The sequence below is a fragment of the Lepidothrix coronata genome, unplaced genomic scaffold, assembly GCF_001604755.1.
Source record: "Lepidothrix coronata isolate B3197 unplaced genomic scaffold, Lepidothrix_coronata-1.0 Scaffold15, whole genome shotgun sequence".
Classification (NCBI taxonomy): domain Eukaryota; kingdom Metazoa; phylum Chordata; class Aves; order Passeriformes; family Pipridae; genus Lepidothrix; species Lepidothrix coronata.
Window position 1 is genome coordinate 1,538,999 of NW_016690195.1, and position 25,996 is coordinate 1,564,994.

At 35.6% G+C, this 25,996-nt stretch overlaps 1 protein-coding gene across 5 annotated transcripts in view; it reads left to right on the plus strand.

Moving 5' to 3' along the window:
- The window catches only part of VPS13B (vacuolar protein sorting 13 homolog B), a 429,201-nt gene that overhangs the window by 229,901 nt on the left and 173,304 nt on the right, over positions 1-25,996 (plus strand). For all 5 annotated transcript variants that reach the window (XM_017806398.1, XM_017806401.1, XM_017806402.1 and 2 more), the window contains exons 26-30: positions 8,356-8,527; positions 9,599-9,713; positions 12,331-12,472; positions 14,233-14,641; positions 19,973-20,084. In XM_017806398.1, the coding sequence (XP_017661887.1) occupies positions 8,356-8,527; positions 9,599-9,713; positions 12,331-12,472; positions 14,233-14,641; positions 19,973-20,084 (950 nt within the window). The remainder of the gene's footprint in view (positions 1-8,355; positions 8,528-9,598; positions 9,714-12,330; positions 12,473-14,232; positions 14,642-19,972; positions 20,085-25,996) is intronic.

Genomic DNA, 25,996 nt, shown 5'->3' on the forward strand with positions numbered 1-25,996 from the left:
TTTGAAGTGAGTGCATATTAGCTTGTGTCAAAAAGTTATGGTTAGTGTGTGCAGGTCAAGAAGCAAAAGGCATTTTTCAAGTCCAGAATTATTAGAATAGTAATGTTGTTTTGAAAGGGATCTGTAAGTGTACAGCATACTGAGGCAGGTGTCATTTGTTTAGTGGAGATAGGAAGGTGGAATAAAGTAAATGTGGACAGATACTTGAGATTGTAAGAAGTTTTGTCAGAAATTGAAAATAAAAATAGAAGGCTAATTTTTAAATTGTCAGGAAAAGATTCATAGAATTGTTCAAGTAGAAGGGTAATATTTTTGGCTCAGTAACTGAGGAAAATTTTGTTCCATTTCTGATTTCGATGGGAATATTGGGTCTATTGAGGTGATTAAAATCAAAACAGTATGTAGGGTATACAAGGGATTTAATTAACAGTAAAAAAAAAGAGGAGAGTGAACATTTTGAATTGCTGTCATTGAAAAACTTGGAGAGACTTGGAGAAAACTTTTGCCATGGGAATTCAAGCCAGAGTTTATATTCTTATAAGACTAGTAGCTACAACAATGCTGTATTTGACTTTTCAGGTACTATAATTTCTATGAATTTGTGAGTCAATATTTATTTTTCAAGACCACCTTTGATACCAGTTTTGAGATTTTTTTTTTTTTAAAGTTAATGGTACTGTAAGGTAAAAAAGAATGGGTGGCCAGTGGAGGATTCATTTAAATGATTTGAGTGTTATGGGAAAGAACATCAAAGCTTGTCTTGACCTACTGCTTTCCTGTATTTAAAGCCTGAGATTTAAAACAAAACAAACCTCAAAAAGCCAATTATCCCTTCACTCCTAGGACTAATTTTGTCAAGCTACCAGTTGGAATGAGTTGAATCACTGAGTAGGGTGACCAAGTTAACACATTCTAGATGATGTAACCAAAGTAACATTTTCCAAACGGATTTTTATTAAGCCATAGGGAAAATTACCCTGAGCACTCTACCAGCATTTTAAGTCAATATAGTCATTGCTTTACCTGAGTTTTTGTTTCTTCTTAATCCTTTAGTGGCCATCAGTAAAAATAAATTTCAAAGTGTTTTGAAGCTATACAATGAAGTTTTGCAGATCATCTTGTGTAAGGTAGCCAGGAACATTGTTCTGGCACAGTCCTGATGTCTATGAGTTCTATAGTACTGTTGAGGTGGGAAGGGGAAAGAAGTAAGAGAATCACACTTCGCCAACCAGAAAGAAATAGTAAAAGGAACAGTATTTTCTTCTCACATTTCTAATAAAATATTTTAGCCAATATAAATTAAATCATTTATAACATAATGGTTGGCTGTATCTCCATCACACATTCTCTTTTATGGTTGGTGTCTGTCTCTGAACTTAATCAACATATTTCTTATCAAAGCACCAGCTAGGTTTTCATTATAGTGACATGGTTCCTGTCCTGTTCCTTGAGGTAAGGATTGTTGAGAATTTAAAAGTATATGTACTGAAAAATTAGCTAAGAAGTGTTCCCCCTCATTCTTTTTCATCAATGAAAGCTGTTGAGAGAAGTTAATCGCTTAGTTTCCCCGTTCCTTTTGCTAAGTTAATTACTATCACCATACCTAGCAGTAGATGAGAGAAACAGGTTACTTCTGCTGTCTACAGGTACTACTTTGGACTACTTCAGTCTGCTGAGTGCCTCAGTTATAGTCTATATAGTATAATTTTAGACATTATAGACATTCTATGAAGAAAACTAACCTCCTTAGTATGTTCAAATATGCACAGAACCCTGTTAGAGATGATTTGTACATAGAGCTGTAGAGCTCTGCCCCAAGAGTAGGCAAAATAAGTCGACAGGCCTTGTAGGCAAGAAATGTAGACAGATTTTTTAAATTGTTTTGTCTCCTGTGAAATACAGCAGCTAGTTATACCTGTCAAGTTGCCTAATGGGCTGCAGATGTAAGTCTGTTACATCATGCAATTTTCATTGGGGCCAAGTTTTTCTTCTGGGTGAAGATGTAGTCGTCCACAGTCTATCCAAGTACAGATTGTTGTATATAACATCTATCTTAGACATATGACTTGTTATCTGGAGAACCTCTTTGTTCACAAGAGCCTAACTGGTGAAATCCAAACAAGTATTTTAAAACCCAAAATGAATTATCTTAAACCAAAGTATAATTGAGGGCTGAGTATTTTCCGAGGTACCATCTGAAGAAGTAATTTTAATTTCAAAAATGTAGAGGTGGAGTAGGGGATGTCAGAGTAACCTAAATGCTTGTCAGCTTCATGTGTCATGGTAGTCTTCAAGTAGTCGTAAGAGAATGGTGTAGAAAAGCTGAGCCATGGGAAGGGATTGGTAGTGTTTGGAGACAGGAAGGCAGAAATTACCTTTAAGACCTCACATGGTGATTATAGGAACTGGGATGTCAGGAAAGTTAACCAACTGAGAAGTGATACTGCATGGAAGTTGAGTATGACTGAAAGAGGCATGCTTTCAGTGAACAGGTGGGGGCAGCTTTGCAGAGGCAGCTTAGAACTCCAGAGCAGCATTCCATCATTTTCCTGGGTCTGATATATGCCTGTCTTGGTTTTGCTGCTGGTTGAAACAGGACCACACCTTTCCTTTTCCATAGACTCTGAATTCAATTAAGAGAGCAATAAAAGCAGATGAAGCAGTTAGAGTGTAGGGTCTCACTATCCAGGAGACCTAAAAACACCAAACAAACAACCTTGCTCAACTGGAAAAATACTTTACTTTTAATCTCTTTAGATACTGTCTACTTAACATATTTCATTTTCTAAAATGCTAGTATTGATTACTTATTGATGCCTATTTTGGTCTTTAGAAATTTAGAAGTACTTAATATTGGCCTAATATTAATCACAAAGAAATCAGTGGTAGCAAATCCAGGTCCATGTGGTTTGATACCATCCTGGATTTGTAAATTCTAACTTGATTTCAGATTATTGTAACAGTAATGTTTTAAATGAAAGAAATAGAAAGGTTAATATATACAAATTGAGTGCATCTGGCACAATTTTACCTTGTAGCTATATATTTTATAGTCATTATTGCTGAAAAGCAGCAAAGTAATATGTAGAGTAATTAAATAATAATATATTTTTCATAGGGAAATTTTCCAGAAGTTTGAGTTTTTTATCAGAGTCTGTATTTTGTTTATAAATTTCTACATTTTTGAGCCTTAAAATCCTGAAGTATGTCAAACAAAAATACTTTGCTGCAACAGGTATTGGGGTTTTTTTAAGTTTAGAGATTTTTAACGTGTTTTGTTCTGTAGGAGACACATGATTATTTTTAGAGCTTCTTTCAGCTGCAATGGACTTGCTATAAATGAGTCGGAAGAAAGCAAACTTGCACAACTGTTTATATTAAATAGCAAGAAAAAAGTAATTTGTTTATGTGATCTGTGAATGGTTTATATTTTAAGCTGTGTCTAAATCTTTTCTTGCTGACAACTTGACGGTGAACTCCACAGTCCGATGTGGATAAAGCTATTTAGCTTACTGACTTAGTCTGGCGTGCTGGTAGAACAGGGAAACATCAGTGAGCAGCTTAAATACTGGAGGGCTGGAAACAGTTAATTGTTTTTACCATCCCTCCTTTGGAACTGTAAAAGCAAAGGTAGTACAGACTACAACAGGCCACTTGTTACTGTTTACTTAAGTACAAACAGTGGTAGAAGTGTTTAGTCCTTGGGGAAACTCAGTGATTGAGCAAGAATGCAGAAGTTATTTTGATAAGGCATAGCATTAGTGTGGCCAAACTGTGATCATCCCTGAGCTTTAGGCAGGCCAAGGATGAAGGCCTCATATGTTTGGATCTTCCTGATGAACAAAGATAAATTCTGTTAAGAAAATAAACTCAGTATATTGGTCAATTTGCAACAATTGGTAAAAGAATTAAATTGTGTATTTTAGAACTTGGCATGAGAAGTTGTGGGAAAATAGTTCGGGGTTTCTGACTCTGGCTTTATTTTTCAGTAGATCTGGAAACAGAGCAGAAAGTTAATGCATAAACATATTTAACAATACCACGCTGGGTGCTGAAAATCCAAACTGAAAATTGAAACTCCGTGAGAAACAAGAGCCTAGTCTTCCTTCTCACTTCAATTTCTTAGTTTTCATGGCAAAAAAAATCAAAGAACTTCAGCTTATTTGGGAAAAATAAGAAAAGGACGTCAACTACTGCAGACCATCAGTTTTTCAGGTGCCGTGGCTCTGCCCAATGGTTGTGGTTGTACCATTAACAGAAGGCTAAGAAGAAATCCCATCTTTTTCATTTTTTTGCATCCCAAAGGACAGCCATATGACATGCCTGTCTTCAGAGGAGCATCTGCCTCTGAGAAAGAGAATGGGTCAATTCAACTGTTTATGCATCTTTTAACGTCAGAAAAAAAATATAGGTAGTATGCTCACGTTAAACTGTTGAAGTGGGGGATGTGTAGAGGCTGCAACCCCACCACATCTGACAAGAACAAGATGTTGAGCAGCTGGGAGTGTCTCTTGATAAGCTCTGCACCTACCATGGCTGCAATCAAGAGGTTATTGCTGAAAGCCTCAGCTTTTACTGCAGTTTCAGCTATACTGACATGCTAGCTAGTCCAAGGGGTAGGACGTGCGAGTGACCTGGAATACTGTGTGGGAACACGCCAAAGTACAGAATTGCAGGGCGAGGCTAAGCCCAAATGAGTTGAGGCCCTGGTTAGGACTTGCAGGGTCTGAGGTAGAACGAGTTCTAAACCCCTGGCAGTTGCAGGTCCAGTTTCTAATGATACATCTGGGTCGGTACCTGTAACTCTGGTTTTCTGTGAAATCCATAGATACAGTAGCTTAGAAGGTGGTAGAGGCCACACTCCCTAAAATTCAGGATTTGCTGCTTTTAAATTTGGTTGCACCTTCCTGGGTTAATTTGCTTTTAATATATAGCTGGGGTTATGCTGGATAAATGCAGTTCTTCAAGAATCTCACAATACTGTTTTAAGTAACCATGTGCCAGAATTATCAACTGACTGTTTCTCTGAGAGGCATAGTACATAATTTAATATCTTCAGAAAAAAAATCTTAAAGAAGTGTGGGAAAATTATAGCCTCAGTTTTCTACAGAACAAAGTTATCTATATACTCAAACCACTAAATAAAAACAGCTCTCTGTGGAAGAAAAAAACCAAGAAAATGCATGAAACAGCTGAACACATTAAATTATGGAAATAAAAGAACCCAAATATAAAATTCAAAACTTGCCACGGTGGCAGTACATATTTGCTATTAAGTGTACCGCTTTAAGTTTCATTAACTATTGTTGTCTTCTTTTTTAACTATCAGAAATGTAGAGACCTGCCAAAATTTTAGAACAAAGTTGGTTTTCATACAAAATCCATTTTGGAACATGTTCAGTGGGAGAGTGAGGGTGTGTGTGGAAGATGAGGAGGAGACCGTCTCTCGTTCCCACCCGTTCCATCACAGTTTATAAGTTATGGCTTGGCAAAATTAAATGTGTTTACAGTTCAAAAAAAAAAAAAAACTTGAAAAATTTTTCAGACTGAAAAAAAAAAGGGAAGATAAATACTTTTTATAGAATGCAAAGACCGGAGAGCCGCAAATGGGTGCATAGAACATCAGCATTGGTTTGAACTTTGTCTTGAACTGTATATAAGCATATTCTCAGGTTTAAATAAGTATTGTTTTTCTCTTTTCTTAACCATTAATTGGCTTTATTTCTTGATACCTTGTGAAATCCATCTGAAGATCCCAGTGAAGGGAAATTCTCCTTCGCTGGCTCCTTCCTTCAGAGCTGCCCTGCTGAAGGGATCCCCCCATTCCAAAGTACTGTTAACTCCACCATCTCTAGAACATGTGAGGTTTGATGAGAACAGGCATCCCCGACACAACTCCAACACAGAAGCATCGTTTTTTAGGGCAATCATTCAAAGGCAAATTAGGAAGGTGTGTGAAATTATTGAAAGGCATTTTTTACTCCTACATTTTGTAGCTTTACAAGTGGGTAGAGTACATAGTCAGAAGGGAGGCAGGTTAATGTTTGAAGAGAGTTGACAGGGATAGTCAGAGAACAAGCAAAATGGCTGGGTGGTTGTCTCCTGGCTTATGTCACTGTCTTATTAATGGAGCCTACCATTTCAGGAGAAGCAATAAGGACTAACATTAGTTAGCCCTGGAGGACCAGCTCTACCTACATCCTTTCAGATGCTGGGGAACTTCCAGGCCTGACACTCTCCAAGGCTGCTTCCCCATATTTTTTTGTTCTAAGGACAGGTGCCAGCATCCTTGAAGAAAGAAAACTGAGTTTTGCTTACAGTGTTGAAAAGATACCTACTACCATGTTTCTGTCAGTGCTGCCTTGTAGGATAATTAAGGGACTCTACAGAGAGTAGAGTTCTTTGTGAAGACAGTAGGACATGTCTTGCAAGGACATAGTTAGCAAACAGTATTCAGAGATAGGTGTCTCTGGACCAAAAGGTCTGAAAAGAGGCAGGAAGGATTTTGCTGGAGAAGCCACTGTCACCATAGATAATTGAAGGTGAACTGGGTCTTAATTTTCATTTCAGCACTTCATATTACATGTGTTGAACTGGTCCAGGTATTATAGTCTTGTGTTTAGGTATTATTTTCCAGGAACATATGTTAGTTGCATGAGCTCTCCTTTCCTCATATGAATGAATACCTGGAATGGTAAGTTCTCTGTGTCAGCTGTTGACAACATAGATGGTTTCTTACCAATTGTGGTAAGTATAACTGAGTTTTTCAAGAGTAAAGGTTACTACACACAGATAAAGTACCTTTGCTGTTTCTCTCTGTGTCCTCTTAAGAGCTTAGAAAACCTACAATTAAATTGTAGGCCTGAGTTGATTGAAAATGTGATTTGTCAACATAAATGCTTCCATATGAGTTATGTCATTTGGTTTGAGATAAATTCTCCCATCCAGAAAATAGATTGCTAACAGAATTTCCATGCTCACATTCTCTGGTCTTGGACTGCAGAATGAGGCAAGTATTGTCACATTTTTAATTTTGCTGCTGGAAGTAAGTTTTCCTGGAACATCTGAAGCTGAGTGCATTCTTGCTTCTTGCCTAACAGGTTAAAATTGTTTCAGTCCAATTGCAATGCTTTCTGTGTTGATCTGATTTCCAGTGCCTGCCATAGAAATAATCTTTGCTAGTAATTAGATAAATCTCAAACATGTTGTTCCTCATAATTTATGTTGTCTAATCCCCCAAACCTTCAATGAAAATTTACATCTCTAAGATGTAAATCTTAGAGACAACTTGATCTTAGTGGATCAAAGTGACTGTACCTTGCTCCTTTCTTTTGTGCTTGAATGAAGTAAACTTGCAACACATGGTGGAGTTGCAAGTGAAGATGCTGCTGGATGTTTAGTGGCTTTTGGTTGACATCAGTGACTTAGGTGCCCATTACATTCAGTTTAATAGGCTGTAAACACTAGGAGCTGATGAGCATTTATATGTTTGCATCTTTCCTTCCCTAATTGAAGACAGTAATATCCAGCAAAGGAGCAGGATGAAGTCTTATGGCTGGTAAATATTATCAGAACATGCCCGCATTGCTCTAACAAGCCCACATAACAAGATTTTCAGTATAGCTTTCATTTGTCATGTTCTTTTCCTAAAAAACATTAACCTTTGTTAATTAACCTTCTTTGTTGAACCCTTAATGTTTTAGGGAATAAACAGAGATAATTGATGGCACAGAAATCAAGCACATTTGTCAACATTTCTTATATTTAAGAGTATTGCAAGTGACAATCATGTTTTTTTTTTAAAAAAAACCCAAAGTTTTAGAAAGTAGCAACTAAAATATTTCCAGTTCTTAGAAAAAACTTTTATTTTTTGAAACCTCTTTCCCAAGCCATTACAGGGCAGCACATAGAAGGGGAAAAAATAACCTAAACCTAGTGTGTACGTAGTATAGGTGTTATGGTCCTATTGGATGGCTCTTCACTTGGTACCTCCAATAACTCTTTCTTCCTTTGCCTTTCAGATATGCACAAACCTGCATATCCCTTTTCCTGTTGCGTCTCCAAATATTTCTATCAGCCTATGCTTTTGATGATAGTGTTTCCACAGTGTAGAGTTAGTGAGGAAAGCTGTGGAACTGTCATGGAACCTTAAAATTTTACCATATAGTCTTTGCCAAAGTCTATTATCTCTACTTTGTTTATTTTTTCCTGATGTTAAAAATGGCTTGGTTCAAATATACTCTTGGTGAGTCTGTGTTTATATAGTTTGGGCATCTGCATCAGTCTTGAGAGAAGAAAGAATTGGAATGCTAAAAAGCAATAGTATTTTCCTCAGCTATTACTTCTGTTTCATAGGGTGATTCTCTTCAGGGTGGTGATGATTCTCCATTCTCAGACTCCATTACACTGGAACAAACAACAAGTAATATTGGAGTCTCAAGTGGACGTGTCAGCCTATGGATGCAGTGGATGTTGCCAAAAATTACTATAAAACTGTTTGCTCCTGATCCTAGAAATAATGGCACAGGTATTCAGCACTTTTCCCCCTAATGTGCTGTTTTGAATTTCATACATTATTTTGCAGCGCAGTATTAGCTATTCAGAGCTTGTATCGACATTACTGAACATTGTAACACAGAAAAATGGGTTGGATCTGTATTTAAACTACAGCAACAAGCTCTAGTTAGGTTACTGTGTATAATGTTCTTTGCAACAACTGCAGTATTGTTCTTTGGCATAAACTTCCCACTCCATGTGGAAAGATAATTATGTTAAATTGGAAATAAGTTGGTTAATTTACTCAATAAAATGCTACCTTTATTGCCTTAGAAGCAAGTGTGTTTCATTTTGATATGATTTAATAATTATTTCATGTATGTCCATATATAGTCATGTAGTTTTGTACTGATAATTTCAAATTTCAATTTGACATAATCCTTATGGTGTAATCCTAACAGTCATAGGAAGTTTAATATGGAGTTCAGTGGAGAAGTTTCAACTTCTCTGCTGAAAGCAGAAATATGTGTGGTACACAGTTTATCTTTTTTTCTTTGAGATTAAAGTTGGATTATTGTCCAACAGTAATTTTTTGAAAGCAACTCAGATTCCATAAACTGCAGGACTTCAAATTTCTTCTTTTTTTTTTTTTTTTTCTGGGAAACACTACTGCTTAGTAATTAACACTGTTGCTCATAGATATATGAAAAAATAACATGACTAGTGGTTAAAGCAAATTTTCAAGAACCTTTGATTTTAAAACACTTATTACATGAGAGAAAGAAAACTCCAGTATAATTAGAGTAAATATCTTGGCAAATATATTTTTACTTTTCTTATTCAGGAATTATACTATGAACACCTGAACTGAAAACCCTATATATAAGCTTCTCTACACATTTATATAAAAAGGTTTGGATTCTAGGGTTTTTTTTCTGGTACCTGTCCGTGTGACACTCAAATAAAAAAGGGCTTTTTGAGAAAACTCTGCATAGAAGTAGCATTATTCTATTTACAAAATGTAGTGTCTCAGATATACTTTTTGCTTAAAATCCTGCAAGTTTCAGATTATTTAACTAAATTTTTTCTTTGACCATTGCAGAAGTTTGTGTTGTCAGTGAATTAGAAGATCTCAGTGCCTCAGTGGATATGCAGGATGTCTATACGAAAATCAAATGTAAAATAGAAAGTTTCAATATTGACCATTACAGAAACAGGTAATTCCTGTGAGTTGCTATGCTTTAATTTCAGACTGAAAGAAGGACACAGGTGGTGTTTTGGGGTTTTTTTTCGTCTTAATTTTTAATTTGAATCTAAGGTAGGTATTCAATTTAAGTGAAAATATTTCATCCTTTCAAGTAAGAAAAGTCAGAATTATGTCTTCTCAGAATTAGATCTTATTCCAAAGAAATACACGGAAATCATTGCAAATCAGGAGAGCGTTTTTTTCACACTTACTGCTCTGTTGGTCCATTGGACCAAAATAATTTGTTTTAGCTTAACTTTTGAATGGGAAATTCCTGAAATATTGGTTCATGGTGTGTTAGCAAGTGCCAGTGTTTAATGATTTATGATACCTTACTCTTATGCTAAAGCCAAGATTCTGAAAAACGAATCTGTTTCTACTGCTATGGCAAAGCAGCACTTACGTAGTGCAGGGAACTAAGCTGAGTGCCTGTGTCTGTGGGACACAGCGTAGTGTTGTGCAAACACACGAGTGAAACTTCAGTAACTAATGTCAACCAGTATATCATCAATATTATGTACATTTAGGGTAAGTAGTTAAGCCTAGTCTGCCTTCCAACTTTAGCAAGTCCCGTTATCTGGATAATTTGCTACACCAATGTGACTGTGTTCGTTTGGCACCTGGGCACACGTTCTATAGAGAGATTGCATGTGCCACCTTCTGACTTGTATTGGCCATGAACACACTAGTCTTGATAAGCCTAGTAAGAGACAGCCTATGTAGCCTATGTAGTCTTTGTTCAACTAGGTTAGCGTTTACCATTACATATCAACAAATTCCATTATGTGAGACCGAAATGAAGAGAAAATAGAATAGTTGTGTTACTCCTTGAGAGGAAAAACATAGTTAAAAACCTTTAGCACAGTTTTTGGCATTGAAAATAACTAAAATATTTAGGAGCACAAACCATTTTGACTTGGAAACTAATGTCTGCAAGGTCTTATTGGACACTTATTGTTCTCTAGGTACAATAGGAAGGAGATTTAGATTCAACTTAGCAAAGTTACCAACATATCTTAGACTTTACTCCTGATCAACTGTCTTAAAATATATTTCAATTTCTATCTTTTTGCTTAAGTTACAAATGCAATTATTGTTTGTATACAATGTAACATTTGATAATCAAAATTTGTACTTTATTTTTTAAAATCAAGTCACTAGGCAGGAGTGCCGAGCGTGTCCGGGGGGGCATCAGGCAAAGCATTGCCATCCAGTCGAGGGAAGGGATTGTCCCACTCCGCTCTGCACTGCTGCAGCTACACCTTGAGTCCCGTGTGCAATTTTGGGCATCTCAATATAAGAAAGATATTAAGCTCTTAGAGAGCGTCCAAGGGAGGGCAGCAAAGATGATGAAAGGCCTTAAGGAGTAGCCATATGAGGAGCAGCTGAGGTCACTTGGTCTATTCAGCCTGGAGAAGAGAAGACTGAGGGGAGACCTCATGGTGGTCTACAGCTTCCTCAGGAGGGGAAGTGGAGGGGTAGACACTGATCCCTTCTTTGTGGTGACCAGTGACAGGACCCGAGGAATGGCACAATTCTGTGACAGGGATTGTTTAGGTTGGATTTTAGGAAAAGGATTTTCATGCAGAGGGTGGCTGGGCACTGAAACAGGCTCCCCAGGGAAGTCATCACAGCACCAAACCTGACAGAGTACAAGAAGCATTTGGACAGTGCTCTCAGGTACATGGTCTGACTCTTGGCATGGTCCTTTGCAGGGCCAGGATGATCCTTGTGGGTCCCTTCCAACTTGGGATGTTCTATGCTTCTATGAAATCCCAGTAGGTTTGTGCTCATAAGAAGCTTTGGGGGAACAAAAAAAAAAAGAAAGAAAGAAAAGCCCAAAACTTATTCCACTTGACAGAATTGTTACTGTTGTCATTTATATTTCTAATCTCTTCGGAATACCTTGCTCTTATCTGTAAATTTCCATGGACTAAAACCAAAAGCAGAGAATAGATGAGGTGAACTATCTGTCTTCCAGGCTAGGGGGAGATTGGCAGTCAGGGAATTTTGAAGGAATTTTTCTACAATGCAAAGAAAAACTTTTGGTGAGATTTCTTCAGTAAACTAAGGTGCTTACCTGAATAACTCAAGCAACATACTTTTGCTTTATTCTTCAGTATGTTAAAAAGAATGATTACCAGAGCTGTAGTACAAAGCACATTTTAATAGTTAAAAGCTAATTTTTTTCTAAATAAGACTGATTTTGTAACATGTGAAGACAGCTTTATGTTCACAGTTTCTTTGTTCTTGTAATCATTCTCCTTCTTGTTCTGTTAGAGCTATCTGCTGAAAATCCAAGGGTAAGTCCCTTTTCTATATGCAGGATTTTACTATAATTTTATTCTCATGTGTCTTGAGCTCTTGCTATACGTTGTCCCTTGACATAAAATTTTGCAAAGTAACAAATTTTTTTCGCTTGATCAGATTGAATTTCAGCTTTTTAGGAAAAGGTGTGGCATAGGTGTATCTTGCAGTTACATCAAAACACGCAAGCGAAATGTAAATATTTTTTTTTGCTTATAGCAACTTTTTTGTTTCTTTGTTTTTTGTCTTCCCATCTTACATGCCTCGTTCATTACCTCAAGCCTTGGGGAAGATTCTTGGTCTCTGGGACAATATGGAGGTGTGTTCCTTTCCTGTACTGACAAGCTGAACAGACGTACCTTGTTGGTTCGACCCATCAGCAAGCAGGATCCCTTCAGTAACTTCTCTGGCTTCTTTCCCTCTGTAAGAATCTTCTTAAAAATTTTTACTACAGAACTTCCACTGAAATGCCAGTAAAAAAGAAAAATCTTAAAGTGCTTTAGTTTCTTGGCAACTAAGTTTTTTTGTGCTGAATATATTTCTTGCTTATACTGATTATGTATTGTGTTATTTCCCTCTTCCCCTTTTGTAATATATGTCATTTTTCGTAGATATAGGAATGAGGGTTGATGGTTCACAACCTTGTACATAACAGACCACTGAAGTCAGTGGGATTAATTTATATTAAAAATGAGCACATACAGTAATGTTTGAAGCCCTAATAGATAAAAGCCAGTACTAAATGCTGCATTGTGTTACTGTAATTCTGATATCTACTTAGGGATTTAAGTACTTAGTATTACTGCAGTATACCTTTATGCAGCCTTTTAAAATTGCTTCTCTAATTATGATAATGCAACAATTAACAATTTCATATTTAAGTCTTCCTTTTGAATGCTTCGAACATTACTTGCTGTTTCAGAATAGCTCAGTGTGAGATATTTAACCCCTTTTTTTCTTGCTTCTTTATCCTTAAAAGGCTTTATATATTATGACATTGGAGTCTCTACAGTTTTGTGGGTATATCATTTTATGTCAGTGGAAGTTCTGTATGGTCTGATTTATTTTCATCATGAATATTCATCGGGAATACTTTCTCTTATTCTCCCTGTTACAATTCTTATAGGAAATTAATTAACCAATTTGTTTTAATTCACTTAATTGTAAAACCTTCAAGTTTTCCAGTATTTAAGCTATGTATCCTGTTTATTAAGGATATATATCCTTATATATATATCCTTATTATATATCCTGTTTTTCTGTTAAAAGTGTTTGAAATCAATTTAATTTAATCAAATTTAAGATGCTGAAAGAAGCAACAACTTGCAAAATGTGTTACTTTCATTTGTGCTCATATGATAAAAGGTAATATTTAAACAATAGTAAAGAATTCTATTAAAATCTTTATAACATTGTTAAAATTTTTTTTTTACATTTTTCTATAACTAACTTTCAAAGATAATATGCAAACTGCATTATACATGTTCTGGGAGCTAAGCATCTAGCTGTCATCTTCAACTAGAAAAATCTGTCTTAAGTGAAGGAATCTGCAGTTTCTAAAGTACAATGCATTGTACATTTAAGTGATGTGCTTTTAGCATGTGGTACAGCTATTTTCCTTTAATACTCAGAGTTGATGAGGCAAAACTGATTCAATACTTATTTAGTTGACTATGGGTGGTTTACACACCCATGTTTAAATAGAATGAAGCTGTCTCAGCACTCAAGTGATATTTTAGCACCTATGTTTTTTGCACACACAGAAGGAACAATGCAAAGAGAGTAAGATCTACAAATGCCTAAAATGAAGGAGAAATCAAAATATATGACTGTGTTAAAAAGTATCAAAAAGATTTGGTAAATTTAGATGCTTAAATACATGGGATTTTTTTGTCTGGTTGGATTTGAGTTTCATGCAACTTAAGTAATTAGAAAAGAAAAAGTTCAGAAATTCATAGTTTTAGCTGACCCAATGCAGAGAAGTGTGGACATGGTGTGAACAAATTGTTAATTCCAAAAAAAAAAAAGAAAGGTTTTGGGGTTTTTTACTATTAATGAACTTTGGAAAGCTATTAGAAAATATAGAACACTAAACAACCTAACTAGCAGAGAATATGGTAATTGATGAATGTTGCACATATGTTTTTGCTGTTTATTTATTTATTTATTTTTCCTTGAAACAGACAACTGCAAAACTTTTAGATGGTTCACACCAGCAACATGGATTTCTTTCTCTCACTTATACCAAAGCTGTGACAAAAAACGTCCGGCACAAACTGATATCAAGAAATGAACGAAGAACATTCCATAAATTGTCAGAAGGTCACACTGATGGTTCTCCTCACTTTCTCCATGAGATCCTTCTCTCTGCTCAGGCCTTTGATGTGGTCCTCTGTTTTCCTTTGCTTAATGCCATTGCAAGCATTTTTCAAGCCAGGTTGCCGAAGAGTCAAAAGGAGAAAAGAAAGTCACCAGGCCAACCTATGAGGACTCATGCTCTAACTTCCCGCAACTTGCCTCTGATTTATATCAACACTGGTGTAATAAGAGTCTTCTTTCCCAAAAATGAGGAAGATCGTCATAATCCAGAAGGTACAGTATTTTATGTTGGAGAGTTTTTGCTGTTCAGTGTTGTAGACAAATACTTGTAGTTAAGTTGCTGACCATTGCTTCAGTTTTAAGAGTCATAGTTAGAAAACATCTAGTATTCATGCTGTTGCTCTGCAGATTTACACAAAAGTTCTTCTGGGTATTTATTTGATCCTTGCTTTCCTGGTACCTAAAGAGTTTACATTATAAGAAATGGTCAAGGATTGTGGAAAGGGAGCTTAACCTAGTTCTGCAGTGATGATTCTGTGTCAGCTCTCATTACACTGTTATCAGTCTTCATAGACACGTGTTCTGGCAATGGAGCATAATCAGGGAGCCATAGTTCTTGTGGGAATTGACACCTGGAAAACCGTATAGTAGTGAAGCAACTGGGTATTCTAGTTCAGTTTGGAAAATGTTATTAAAGTGTACCTTGTGATTGATGCCCAACAGATGATATGGTTTATCATTTAATTGAAGCTATTCTGACTCTCTTATGGAACAGGCTTTCAGGTATTTACAGAGTTTGGGTAGCATAAGCTGTTTGTAAATAGCTATTTGATCTATGGATAATACTTGTCCTGTAAGAAATTGTTCTCTCTTCGTATGTAAAAATGTATTTCCATCCCTATTACAATCTTTATAGATAAATAAAGAGATGCTAACGTTAAAATTACACCATGTAACAGCTAGTAAGAGTGCATTCACTTCTCACAATTTTTCTAGAGATTAAAAAAAAAAAAGTAGTGTTTTACTGGTATCATGATATGTTTACATTAGTTCTGTAGGTATGGAGGGAGTTTTTTTACCATTATATATGACAACACACAATTAGTATAGTCTTTAGATTTTTTTTTAGTCCTAAGAGTATAGTCTTTAGATTTTTCTCATAACCTAATTGCAAGAAGTGCAGACAGTGAGAAATTACATAGATCACTTTTTTGCCAGCATCCTCTACAATTTTCCAACTGGGAATGCTGAAAACACAGGAAGATAAAATTAGACTGGCTGTGTTAGCAAGAAAGAACTATGATTCTAGTTGGAAGGGAGTTCTAGGGCATGCTGTCAAGGAAATCTTTTTTAAAAGTATGTTTTTGTAGCTCTGGAGCTGTATATTTCATTAAAAAGATGTTTTAAAAAAAACGTGTCTTGTTGCTATCTCTTACTTGAAAATACATGCGAGGAACAGAATTGAAAATCAGTACTGTTTTTTCATTTCTTCTTTCACCCTAGATTTTCCCAAAGTCTCCTTTGTTTATGAACATGAAATAGATTGCTTCTCTCTTCTCCTACTTATTGTCTTCAAGAACAATAGAAATTAGAAACAGTAATAAGGAGCAGGAGTTGAATATGACCCACATCACTGGTGTGCTAGGTCAGGGAAGTGTTACATATTGTGGAGGTATGCCTCCATAAGACCTCATTCATCATCTATTGACTAGGAGAGATTTTCAATCTGATCAGACTTAATGTGTTTTGATTTGTAATCACTGCACTAGAAGTAGAAAAATTATTTCAGTTTCTCTTCTAGTCTGCTGTTCATACCTTGTGCACACCAGTAGTTATGAAAATGAATACTATCCTTCCCCCCAAAACCACATGTAATTTTGACTTTACATGTAGAGTTAAAAATAAAAAAGCAAATCTGTTTTTTCATGCAGTCCAAAACCAAACTTGCACAATGAACTGTGGTAGACAAACACTATGAAATAATCAAAATCATGTTTTTTCTTCTGAGGAATTTACATGCATGCATGACTACACCCACACAATTTTATAATATTTTAGTGGCATGGTTTTTGCAGCAGCACCAAATTAACATTTCTTTTTGTGGTAGATTTGAGGGCAGCATTCTATCCTAGGCAATAAGCAATGCTGCTTTCTCCAAGTTTGATTTGTTAATACATCAGGTGGTGTTTCAAGCTCTGGCCAACAGCCCACACTTACTTAGCAATGAAGTAAAGTTAACTAAATATATAAAAGCAATATATAACAAATGGGAACAAGAATTACTGAATAGCAGAAGACTATAAATAAAAATGGTAAATTGCAAAAAACTGATAAGAAGTGGTAGAGATGGAAAATCCACATCTGGCTGGTTTGAGGACAATAGCAACTCTTTAGTACATACTAGGAGCAAAATATAGGGAATCTCTAGAAAGGACATGATAAATTTGTTGATAGTGAAAAAGAAAAGGCGGCATACTGAATAAACGTATGTCCTGCATTTGTAGAAGTGATATATTCTTGTCACATGAGCATGACTCTCTACTTTGAAGTCTGTCATAACATATGGTCTGTAATATCCTCCTTGCTTACTATTAACGTTTCAAATCAGTCAGGCTGAGTAGCTTGTGCTCAGGGATCTGAGTCGTCTGAGGCTAATTTTTAACACACCTTGGAAAACCAGGTTTTAGACAACTGAAGGTATATCTAGTAAAGTGAAAAGTGTGATGATCAAATAAAATTAAGACAGGTAGTTTTATTGCTCTCCCTCAGGGAGATTATAGGAAAAAATATTACAGAATTGAGTTAATAAATGATTACATATTTGTTACATAACAATAAACATGGTTTTATGGAAAATTAGTCTTGTTAAACACATCTGATTTCCATTCTTCATTGTGGTTTCAATTCTTAGTTGATAAAATGTTTGCAAAGATTTGATATGCTTAGACTTTTGTAAGGAGTTTGACATTGTTTCTTGTGGTATTTAATTTAAATACATCCCCATATGATATCTGTGGAAATGTTAAATGAATTAAAAATGGCTAACCAGAAGGCTAAAAAAAACCCACAAAAACTTGTCAATTGGGAATAATAAATGAAACTGGTATTTCTGAAAGTAAATAGCATCAGCAAATGTTGCAAAGAATTTCCCAAAGCCATGCATCTGGGTCACTGTCCTTACATCACTGCATGTAGAAAATATACTAAATCTTCCGAAGCTGAAGTTATATATCAAGGAAACAGTTTATGCAGACTGTGTCTTCAGGGCTGGAGAGACTATCCTGAAAACAGTGGCTGAAAACAGCTTGAGGGTCACAGTGAACTTAGTGAAAAGAAATAAGGGTGAGAGCTGTACGTCTGCATATGGCAGATGATGAAATATAATGTCCAATTTGCTTTCTGTTATAAAACTGGGTATTGATAGAAGCAAAGAGGTTGCTGAAAAGCATCACAAATGTTAATTGATTAAGTGCTGGAGAAAAGCCTTAAAAGAAAGGATTAAAAGGGCATAATGTCTTCAGCTCAGCAAAAAGACGACTGAAATCAGTGCCTAAAACCAAGTGAAATAATGAACAACATTATTACACTTGAGTCACTAAGACTTTCCTAGATTGTACTTACATTGTGTAGTGTAGATGTTTTTCCCCTCGAAGTTATTAATATTTGTAATGACTGTCATTATGTTTGCTACATTATTCCCATATTTTGAAAAATATGGGTTAGTGAATGGATATGTGAATTCATCACATGAAGTCATGACTCATTACCACTCATTAAAAACCAGCTGAACATATTAATGCCTGTAATTCTTTCTGGTTTAAGATTGACTTAATTTATTGACCTACAGGAAACTGTACACAAAAGGTCCATGCCTTGTCTTGAAAAAAACTCCTGAAATACTTACCCAGTACAGACCGTAATGAGTAGTCCTGTGTTTATTTTTCTTTGCTAATTGTCAGAGACAAATTAAAATTCTTATCCTAAGATATATTTTGTTAGGAACCACTTCTCAGAATAAGACATTTACACCTAATTAAGTTGCAATTACAATCTAATGTGTATTTAATACCTTCACTCCTTTTTCTTATGTGAGTGTTGGAAAGAAAAAATCCAACACACAAGTGTACAGTGGTGATACTCTAAAACTTAGCACAATGCCTTACTCTTTTTTTTTTTTGTCTTAAAGTTGAAAATACGGATTCAAATTTAGTCAAAAAAGGGGGTTCTCATCCGCTTAACCTTTCTACCTTAGTTCTGGCAACCAAACCATCTTTAAATAGTTTTGTTTTGCTTTGGGGGGACTAAAGGATTTGACTTTATTTTGTAAGTAGATGAGGTTCTTTTAAGTAAATCACTTGTGTTCTGATTTAGTTGTGCATCAGAATTTGCATTCCTGCTTTGCCACATGTTTACTGTGGTATTCCCTACAATAGTTTCAAAATATCTTGAAATTTCTCTGAATTCTGTGACTTCTTAGATCTGTTCAAAAATACAAATATGTCTACATACACATTTAGCTGCAAAACATGGTATCTTTTCCACCAAGACATTCATGGGTCTGAATGGCCATTTTTTAAGCTTATAGATTTTGCTTGTTCTTTCCACACCAAGCATTTCACTCTTAAGTAAAATATTTAAACTCTGTTCTGCTACTATAATTTTGTTTTTAAAACTCATATGAGAGTCTTCCAGAACTTCCTTGAATGGGGGAACAAGTGTGATGTCATTCCACCCTTGCTACTTATCACACAGGTGTTGCAGTGAATCATTTCCCTTCATGTGATGAACTCTGAACTTGCATTGCATGTTCTCAGGAGCTTCCTAGTTCCTATGGAGTCTTCTGAGCACAACCTTATCCAAGTGCTTTGTCTGTCTGCTGACAGAGTTAATTTACTGCAAGAAAACGTGGTGCTAGTTTATTTCTGGGTAGAACTTTGGTTTTCAGTCTAATACCACCATTGCTTTTAAAACTAAGAAACTGTACATGTGGATGAAATTTGAAAATGATGGAGATGAAGTGGAAAGCAGAGATTTTTCTTCTTGGAATAATTTTGTTACTGATGTGAAATTTACTGTCCAGTACTACATCTTGTTCTTTGTATATGTGTCAGATTTCAGATTCTCTTGTTTCAGTCCTTGTGTTTGAACTTTTCATGTATGCTGCAGCCCATTACAAATGCTACTAGGATGGTTATATTGCAATAACCTGCAGTGTTTTACATCTAAAGGATCTAGGCCTTTAATAAAAAGGATACATGATTTATAGTAGTTTACATGTTATATTTCAGCAAATAATTATTTGACAAACAAACAGATTTCAAAGAAGTCTGTGGAAAAAGTAATTTTGGAAGAAAAAAATTAATAATAATAAAAAAGCATCAGAGAAAATGAGAAGTCACAGACCAGGATTCAATGGTGCCATAAAACTCTGGGGAAATTAAATGTATCACAGCAGAGCTATTGATATAATGGTGCTTCTGAACAAAATCGAACCATTAGCAAATGTTCTTATGTTCATTTTATTTAAGGTAATAGTTTTTCAGTGTTCCTGCCATGTGCATTTGACTTTTAATGAAACATATTTTTCTCTTCTCCTAACTACAGGTAATCCGGCAATTAAAGAAGACACTTTGGTTCTCAAGATTGGATCTGTCTCTATGGCTCCTCAGGCTGACAACCCTCTTAGCAGAGCTGTGCTCAGAAAAGACATTTATCAGTAAGTGTTGGGGGAGGGGTTTGACTTTTCAAATATGGTCTCGGAAAAATTCATTCTGGGAGAAGTTAATTGATCAATAAAACGGGTACGTGCAGCCTGTAAAAATACTTTTCACATACAACCTTTTGATATTCAAAACCAGGTTTTTCTGATTTTCTTCACTTGTGGGCTTTCAAATCCATTTAGACAAATCAAATTCTGCTGTGAAGTGCTGATGAATAACAGAATTTAAATGTTGAGTCATTATGAATTTTAAGCTCACAGATGAGAACATTTTAAGAGACTTTCTTTTATTCAGCTACTACTAAGTTCACCTAAGAGAAAAGGAAATTTTTTGTGACTACCAAAGTGTTCAGTAGCCATATAGTGTGAAGGAGATAGATCTTAATAATATAAATGGTAAACATATATTCAAACTGTAGGATTCTTCATGTCATGTAGATCAAAGCTGAAAGGAATGCAAACTTCTAAGGAGCTCTTTCCAGTAAACACATTTTCTGTGAAAATGTCATGCTCTGGATTGTGTCACTAAGTATGTGCAAACCACACTAATCATATATAGGCAGCAAAACTGGTGAACATATGTAATCAGCATGATAAAAGTAATATATGATCCTTAGTAGAGTTGGCACTGTTGCCAGACATGAAAGTATGGTTGCAAATAATACCAAGTGAGAAAAGTCACAGAAATACAGATGAACAAGTGTCTTATACTTCCCGTTGGTCTGTTTTTCAGATGTGGCAATATTTTTAACTACTTCATAGCGCTCCTCAATAGAAATTACAAACATCAAAATCTTTTCCCAGCAGTAAAACATTTACTGCCTAGAAAATGACAGCAAGTTTTACTTTTTGTCAAGACTAGAATTTTTAGGAGACCATGAAATATCTGCAGTTTTACTTCTGATCACTTAGAAGTTGTAAGAATGTCTTTTTCTTCATATTTCCATGTGGAAACATTTAAATTAATGGCTTTCCTTGTATGTTTAGTTATAGTAGTTTGTCCTTTTTTTTCCCCTTTTGTTTTGAAATGAGCATTGTATCTATTGTATTATGGAGCTTTCATGGAAGAAATTTTGCAGCCTGGCACTAGCAGCAGCTTTGGGTGGCAGACCCTGGTCCAGGGTCCCCTGCCCACAGATGAAAGAGATCTTCCTGACATTTGTACAGGCTCTTCCTGCTTCTGCCCTTTCTGTCTGAGGAGACAGTCTGATATCTGCTTTGAGAAGTTAGAGAACCAAATGTAGGTTCCACTCTTCTCATAGCAACGAAAAATTCATCAGGAAAATCCCTGATTATAAAGCGGAATCTGTAATTTCCAGCTTCTGTGACGTCGTTTCAGTCACCAAGGGAAACTGTGGTGTTCCTTGTATGCACATTACAAACCAGTGAAATCAGTGAAGCTGTGCATTTTTGAGTCTGATATCTTTGCACCTGTTTCTTTACCTGAAATGCAGAAATTCAGTGCTTTTCAAATCACCCAATTACTTAAAGGTGCTGGTGGCATTTTGCGTTATGACCCTCTGTGTCTTATATACATAAATGTTCCAGACTAGATTTGTGCAGTTTTTATTTGATTTTCATAGTTTTATACAGTTACAATGTGCTCCAGTTCTCCTTCAGAAATGAAGACACCAAATGGGTAAAATAGAAATACGTGCTGGGCCAAGGACCTCTCTTGTCTTGAGTGTTACTGGCTTTTTTGCAACCAGTCTCACAACATCATGCCTCCTATGTCTTTTTCTGAGAAATGTCTCACATTTTTAGTAATTTCCTCTAACTGCTTCAATGACCACTCTTCTAATTTCTCAGCATCTTTCAAATGACTAGGTCTTTCTTTCTATAATCATCCAATCATACTAGCTTTATTGTTTTTAAGATATATTGGAACAGAGTGTCGAGTTACTTTGCAGCATTTCATGGGACAATATTGAAGTTGGTAGTGAGTGGTCCTTTGATTTTGGGAAGAAGGTTACTATTTTGATCCATTTAAGTGAACTTCAACACTTTCAAGCAATATAAATGAATTGGTTTTTAAATAAAAGTATTAAGCTTCTGATTTGGGGTTGAACTAGATGCATTTTCTAATTACATATTCTTTGATCCAGATCAAAGTGTACTTACAGGACCATGGTAGAGAAGATAGTTGTTCACTTTCTTACATGGCAGTCACTGCTGTTAGACTGCTGGAGTTTTGAGTGGACTTAATGTCACCATTTTTCAGTTGTTGTTGTTGTTTTGCTTTTGGAAGTTTTCGGTTTGTTTTGTTTTGTTGGGATTTTTTAAATAAAATAATACAATTTTATATTGTTGGGCAGAACATACAGTCTGTATTCAAGGGAAAAAACCCAAACAGTTGGATATTATTAACACATGATGTTAGGCCTAATGTTAGTGTTTGTTTCTCCAAATATGAGATTTGTTAACTTAAAAAGTGTTTTCCCTTTTAGCATGCCCATCGTAGATGGTACTAGATAGCAAAACCTGGAGCTAATACAGAATGCTTAAAAATCAATTAGTAAAATGAGCAAACCCTCACAATGTGTAGTTCATGTACTTAGGTGAAAGATTTCTTAGTAAATATTAACAGAGATACAAGGAGTATGGTATCCAGTTTAAGAGACTCAAAAAAAAATTAAATTACAGCAGCCTGTTGATTACTGAAGAATTAGCTGCTACAGTGTTCTAATAATCCCAACATGTCATCTTCTGTCTTTTTCCAACCGCTATTCTCTAATTTGCTGCTGCTGCTTTTAATAGAATAAAAGAAAATTGATTGTTGTCTGAACCACTGTCTTTACAGTGTTTCTGGAGTGGGGATACGAACTTAATTTGCGGTGTCACTTTGGTTTAAACAGTCTTCTGTTTAGGCCTGAACTACAACAACGTGCAATTAATATCACTTTTGTAGTGCTTCATGAAAAGAATTTTTGCTTCTCATTTAGAAACTGCTCTTTTAGAAAAGGCTGAGAAACATTTTCATGGCTGGAGGCTGAATATCATTTCCAAATATCTTTTGAATTTATCCCATAAATTTAAATTTATATAAAAACTGAATGTGCTAGTATATCATTAACAGAATGCCAGAGCATGAAAGGTAAGATTGGTATGGCTGCAGGTCATACTAAATAAACCAGATTACTTTTGGCCTGTAAGCTGAATTGACTCCATCTATGTCTTAGGAAAATTAGCTTATGTGCTAAGTTGGAGAGAGAACTAAACTGAAAATGGAATGTTGGAAAAATAACATGCCTCAAAAGTTTGGGAACAAATATTTTTTCAGGTGATTATTGGAATTTGGAAAGAAATGTATTGACATAGTAACTTCAGTTTTCCTATGCCATGTAAAAATGAGTCTAAAAGTATTTCTTCCAGTAGAAAATGGACCAATATAGTTTTGTCTGTTAATACACATAGTAAACAAAGATGCATGCACCATAACAGTAAATTTAGGGCTTCTGAAAGAAGTATACTGACACAGTTTTAGCTGGTCACAGTAGGAGACAATATCCCTTTTTTAGGGTTTTTTTTCATCTGCTAAATCCTAGAAGCTGTTTTGCTTGTTTTAATGATTTCTCATGATTTTCTCATTCTTAAACCCCAGCTCCAGGTAAGGTGTGTTTGTCTTCCACAAATATGACCAGAACTGTATGTTCCCATCAAGAAACTGCCAGTTCCGTTGATTGGTACTCTTGTAGATACCAGAAGGCCTTGGTATGCGGCCAGGGAGCAGAATAAAGGAGGTTTTGAATAAGGATGCAAGTCAAGCAGCTGCCTAACCTGGCTAAAGAGTGGGAAGAGCAGTTAATTTAAACTGTGGAGGAGTCAGATTAAATGAAGTTTCTGCTAAGCAGTGAAGGAGAGAACTACATTTTTGTGAGCTTTAACTACCTGATCATATTAAATTTGGGACTGGGAGATGGGGAGGTTGCTGCTTGTACATGACTCCGCAGGCTGTAAAAAAAAAAGATGATGTGGTCATTTCTTACTTGTGTGATTGTGCTGTATGTTTTAGAACTTTTGAAGTGGCCAAATGAATGGTCAAACAGATTTTTCAAAACTGAGGTCTAGCAGTTTTGAGGAATAAGAATCTTGAGATAGGAAAATCATATTAATGCCCAGATGAAGGGAAAGTCGGGCAGTTATGCAATACCAGAGAAATTGCATCAGAGAGAAACTTATAAATGCTGTGACTACAGGAAAAAACAACCATCTTTCTGAATGCAAAAAGTTACATTTTTCAGACCTGGATTTGTTCTTGTTTGGTTCTCTGGTGTCTAGTATAAAAATTCCATCTGAAATTTCTTTCCTCAAGATCTTTATAAAGGTCTCTCATCTATGGATTCTTTGGTACCCTACATGAAAGGAATGCTTCTGCTACAGTGTTAGTATAAAGGAATTAAGAGCTTAACTACACAGAGACTTTTAGCAGTTGTGGTGTTTGTAGCAATACTTTGTTTGCTTTGGAGGGCATCAGTTAAGATTTCTCATTAGCAGTGAGCACTTCTCTAAAAACTTAAATATTGGTATTATGTGGAGAGTGCTAAAAGCAGATATGTGGCTGATTCTGTTAAAAAAGTCCAAGGAAAGCATAGAATCATGGAATAATTTAAATTGGAAGGGACTTCTCTAGTTCACCTTGTCTAGCCTCCTACTCAAACAATTTAGATCAAGTTGCACAAGTCTTTCTCCAGACAACAAACCTAGCAGATTATTAGATTTTTGATAATTACTTAAGAATATAAAGCAATTCTGAGGGCACCAGAATGGTGCCCTTCTTGGTGGGAGATGGAGTTGGCTGCAGCAAACTGGAGTAGCATCTTCCAGGACAATTCAAAAAGCCACATTTCCTTCTTTGTATGTCTTCATATGTTTTCCTTTTGCCATTTCCTAAGTTCTTTTTATTTTAACTGAAGTGACTAATGTAGAATATCAACATGAATAAATTATAATGCTTAAAGAAGTGATTAATCAGCTGTGTGTGTAGTCAATCAGTTTTCTGCACAATTATCTTCACATTCTATGAGAAAATTTTGTCACCTTTTTAGATGACAACAGTATTTTCCTCTATATACAAAGAGTGCTTAGTGCAATTAAGCTGAGCGTAGGTGGAATCTTTGAACACTTCTAGTTAATGGAAACACGACATAAAAAATAATGAATTTAAAAAAAGTGTATATGCCAGCGGTGGGAACAATGAGTAGCACTAGTTGTGCTAAGCTACCAGCAGAACTAGATACTATCATTAGGAAAATGGCTGAGGAAACTTCATCACAAGACACAGAAATTCTGTTTCTCTGACTGAAAAAATAACAGCAAGTAGATACACGGATGTGCTTAAATATAAAGCAGCACAGAGCTGAAATTGAGATGACATTTAGTTTTATATTGGGATAAGGGCCCTGTTATGCCAAATACTGTGCAAATGTTCTGATCGATTATATAGGTAATTGCTGATCAGCCTCAACATGATTGTTTTTAGCAAACTCATCATAAAACGTTAATTAATACAATTTTAGGGAGTATCCATGAACAGATAGAGTAAAGCAATGTTCAGGTACAGTACTTTCAATGCAAAAATGAAATGACTGACAAAGCACTCAGAGAATACATGCTGTCTGGAGGCTGGTCTGTAAAGGTCTTACTAGTAAGATCTGGAATAATATTGCTAAGCTGTCAGGTTCTGGGAGTTTAGGTAAACACAATCCAAAGCTTTCCTCAGCTTGGCCGATAAAGAATCTAATTGTTGTCCATGCTCTGGATTCATCATTTTTGAGATCCAAGGATTTCATTCATGTCGTATATCAAAGCTTAATAGTCCAGCTCCGAGTGTTCCATGGTCATTTTCATGTGTAGATCTTTCATAGATCAAAGCATAAAGCTGTCCTTAGACTGTTTCCAATTTGTGAATG